General features: G+C 50.8%; 2 protein-coding genes across 2 annotated transcripts in view; one reads left to right on the top strand and one right to left on the bottom strand.

The window, feature by feature from the left end:
- The window catches only part of TG (thyroglobulin), a 256,235-nt gene that overhangs the window by 155,672 nt on the left and 96,637 nt on the right, over nucleotides 1-3,926 (top strand). The window lies entirely within an intron of this gene.
- Nucleotides 1-3,926, bottom strand: part of SLA (Src like adaptor) — a 29,111-nt gene that overhangs the window by 3,894 nt on the left and 21,291 nt on the right. The window contains exon 5 of the mRNA XM_019651271.1: nucleotides 3,281-3,443. Within this exon, the coding sequence (XP_019506816.1) occupies nucleotides 3,281-3,443 (163 nt within the window). The remainder of the gene's footprint in view (nucleotides 1-3,280; nucleotides 3,444-3,926) is intronic.

Raw genomic sequence — 3,926 nt, 5'->3', positions numbered from 1 at the left:
CTCTCCTCTCAGCTGCTATCAAGTATCTGAACTTGCAGGGACCCCTTCTTTCCGAGAGCATGAAGACCTAGCTTCCATCTCTCAGGAGCCTCCTCCTAGCCCGTGTCATGGTGAGAAAAGTTGGTTCTGGCTGTGCTCAGACATTCCGATAGGTTGAGGAAATTCTGTGTGGGCTTATTCAGGTTAAAGACCCCGTGTCACAGGGGTTGATGGAGAGGCCGAGGATGTCAGATGCTGCTGGCCCCCAGTAAGACCTGGCCACCCTGGCTGGAGCGAACCCATTACTAGGTTTTAGGAAGCACATTATACCAACGGCAGTCTCTGCCTCCCATCTGATTTATGGAGCTCTGGGGGTGTCCTTGCCAAAGAACAAAAGGAAATTGTAGCTGATGAAGCAAACCCAGACTATCAGAGGGTGGCCGTGAATAACGCCTTGTTTCACCGTGTTCAGCCTGCCTTTCACCATGAACTTGAATGTCCACCCACACTGGCCCACACCGAGAACTGTGCGATTGGACCCTGAGGTTAGAGGGAGCTTAATTGGATGTGAGTCTGAAATAATTACCTGTCATGGGTTGGAAATTGAAATGGCCTCTCAGGTTAGGAGGTGAGGGAGACCAAGTCAGACACAAAAACTAAAAAAAAAACCCCAGCGTCAGCCAACAGCTCCGGCAGAGGACTTTGTGACAGTCCTTCCTTAGAAAGGTCCTTAGGATGAAAAGGAAAGTTTGGCCAAGAGAAAAAGAACGAACACTTATCATCATGTGTCGAGCTAGTCTGTCACACTTCACCTCCATGAGGTCCACATCATCCAGCACTCAGGTCTGCTTTACCCATTTTTGGAATAAGGAAACTTAGGGTTCTGGGGTCAAGTTAGCTGCTCAAGGTCACAGAAATATGACCCAAACCTGTCTCATGGACTCACAACCGGGCACTTGTTCCAAAAGCAACTCATTGCCTCCGAAATGGAGGACTGCACTGTCTCCGGGGATCAGATGCACTTGTCTAATTCTCCCCAGTCTGTAGAACTCTCTAGAACACTCACTCTGCTCATGCCCATCAACTCCAACTCTGCATTCATGGGTCCCGTTTCCCCATCCCTTTATTTTCCTGGCCGTATTTTAGAACTCCACTTGTGTCCCGCCCTCTCTGTTCTCTCAGCCGCCACCATGCATGGAATACTTCCGGTGCCAGGTGTTTCACATGCATGACATTATTTTCGAGGGGTGGGGGTGGGGGGCTCCTAACAACAATCCCATAAGAGGCATTTTAATCCCCACTTTATAGATAAAGAAACTGAGGCTTTGAGATGTTAGAGAATTTGCCCAAGGGCACCAGGATAATGAATATAAGCAAAACTGTCAAACAAAGATGTCTGTTCAGACCCCTTAGTGCAGGATTTCTCTGATTCTGTGCCTTGAGGAAGAATCTGGAGGGAGGTAAAACCGGCCACATGGTTCTCACTTTGGGGTCCTGAGGTTTGCAGGAAGCACTTCAGGGTTTCCGACCCTTTTCTGCTTTTCGCAGTGAACTGGTGACTGCAATGCATTTACTGACGCCATGGCCGGCATGTAGGTGCAGTGCCCTTGGGGGATCCTGGCCGGGAAGCCTCACGGGCCTCCCTGGGCGGCATTCTTTTCGTGTTTGCTTTTGTCTATGCAAAACTTATGGTCTCCACAAACTCTCATATGATTGTTATTAAAAGCCAAATACCACAGCCAATCTACTCATCATCAGTACAAGCTGACTGTTTCCAGGACTCCCTTCCTCTTTCAGTTTTAGCCAAGCTGCTGGGTTTTCGGGTATCACAGAAGTCATGCTTGTTATCATTTATTTTGCATCCGCCACATGCCAGGCTGTGACGCACGCATTACATCAAGGATCATGTTCGATAATCGTAGCAACCACCCGCCTGGGGCTGCTTGCGCCCACCTTCCGTGCATGGAGAACGGAGTCTAGGAGGGGTGAGGGTTTCATGCAAGGTCTCACAGAGCCCAGATCTGAGGTTGCACCCCCACGTGGCCATTCCTCCTGCACGACCTGCACTTGTCACAGGCCGGGCGTGGTCACTGAGGCCCTTTGGACTCCTCCTTTCTCCTTGACATGCCCTTCAAGACCCAACGCCCTACAGAACGTTAGCAAGATCCCCAGGGGCGTGAGGTCAGACCTCCTGAACCTGGAAGGGGCAAGATGCTAACAAAGTGAAAGCATCTTCTTCTGCTCCTCTCTCCAATACGCGGGGGCAGGAGGAGAAGGAGCCACGCGGCTGAGGGCTGGTGGCAGCCCTTCAGCAGGAGCCACGTTTCTGTGCCAGGCACTCTCCCCAGCACTTCCCAGGCACTAACTCCATGACGTCTCACAGCATGCCCGAGCTAGGAGCCATTAGCACCTTTATAACACAGAGAGGGAAAGGGAGCACAGGGCCGAATCACGAGCCCAAGGTTGCCCAAAATGTCTGCGGTATGAACGCGGTGGTTCCAGAGCCAACTTTTATACATTGAGCCAACTTTTTGCCATGCCTCCCTTTTCCATAGGGTAATATTCCAACTCCTGAGCTGGCATTCAGGCCTCTCAGTCTATCTAACTCTGATTTTTTTCCTTCTGACTCTATACTATCCCATTGCCTCCATCAAAACCACGCTCTGCTCTCAGCATCTTGGGAACTCTGCTTGTCCCGGTCCGCGTGGAACATTTGGACCTCTCTCCTGGGTCCGGGAAGGACATCCGAATGAATGAAGTACAGTGCTTGGTTTCTAAGAGTTTTCTTGAAAACCACAGACAATGAGGCCACCAGGCAGAGCAAGCAGAGTTCTAGGGAGACCCCTGGCATCTCTGGGAGCAGAGATGGCAGGAGATCAATCCTAACTCCTAACGCTTCTTCAAGGAGGGGTCTCCCCTTGGCTGGCATGAAGGCCGAGGAGGATTTTGGCTTACAGAAAAGGGGAAATGAGTGGCATTTCCAAACAAAGCCCCAGAGGCCTGCAAACGTACGGCCCGCTTAAGGAAGTGCAAACTGTCTGCGGTTGGGAATGTTCCGGGCATTCTGATGTGTTTCATTTACAAGTAGAGAGGGAGGACAAAGTTGAGATGAGCGTGTTTTGGTTATGTAGGCGGCATTCCATTTTAACCTGAAATTTATAGTCTGAACAAATAAGAAGAGAGCATAAGAAGCAAGCAGAATGGGCAGAGAGCGAAGTATTAATAAAGCGCCTGGCATGTATGGATGACCCGCGTGCATCCTAGACTGAGCGTGCCGTGGGCACTTAGGAAAGAGAGCCTTCATTGATGGGTCCTGATGGAGTGTTTCTTACCGGAATAGTGATTCACCAGGTCCTCCAGGCACTGGAACGTGAGCCTTGGGGAAATGTAATACCAATTGTTGGGCAGGCGGAAGATCCGGTAATGCTTTACCTGCCGGTGTCTCACTGAGAGGGAGTAGAAACCTGCGGGAAGTGGACGGCGAGTCAGTGGTACTCCACATGTCCCCACCCGAGGGCTGCCAGGCTTAGGAGCCCCCACACACACACACACACACACAACGAGGCGGGGAGATTGTCTCAGCCTTGTGACACGGTGATGACGCCTAGACATGCACTCTTGTGTTTAGAGCAACAGCCACGAGAATCCCATCTTTAGAGACCACGGGAGCACGTCATTTCAACAGCCCCATTCATTGGCCATATGGTAACATGGGCTTTTCAAGTGCACAGGCCTAGTCTGTTTTGTGAGCTTACTATGTGGGATGCGTCTACATCCTTTGTGGGTCCTTGGGCCAAATCAAATGATTAGAGTTGGGTTGCACCCATAAGTCAGGATCTGCGTTCGTCCTTGGGCCCTTCCCAAGGACTCTCTCTAAGATACCTGTGCTGCCACACCACACCTTACAGTTATGCCTCCATTTCCTGGTCCCTACTCTCTCTGACTTA

This window comes from Hipposideros armiger, unplaced genomic scaffold, assembly GCF_001890085.2.
Source record: "Hipposideros armiger isolate ML-2016 unplaced genomic scaffold, ASM189008v1 scaffold_157, whole genome shotgun sequence".
Taxonomy (NCBI): Eukaryota; Metazoa; Chordata; class Mammalia; order Chiroptera; family Hipposideridae; genus Hipposideros; species Hipposideros armiger.
The sequence above is the reverse complement of the archived record's forward strand: the minus strand, read 5'-3'. Positions and strand labels throughout refer to the sequence as shown.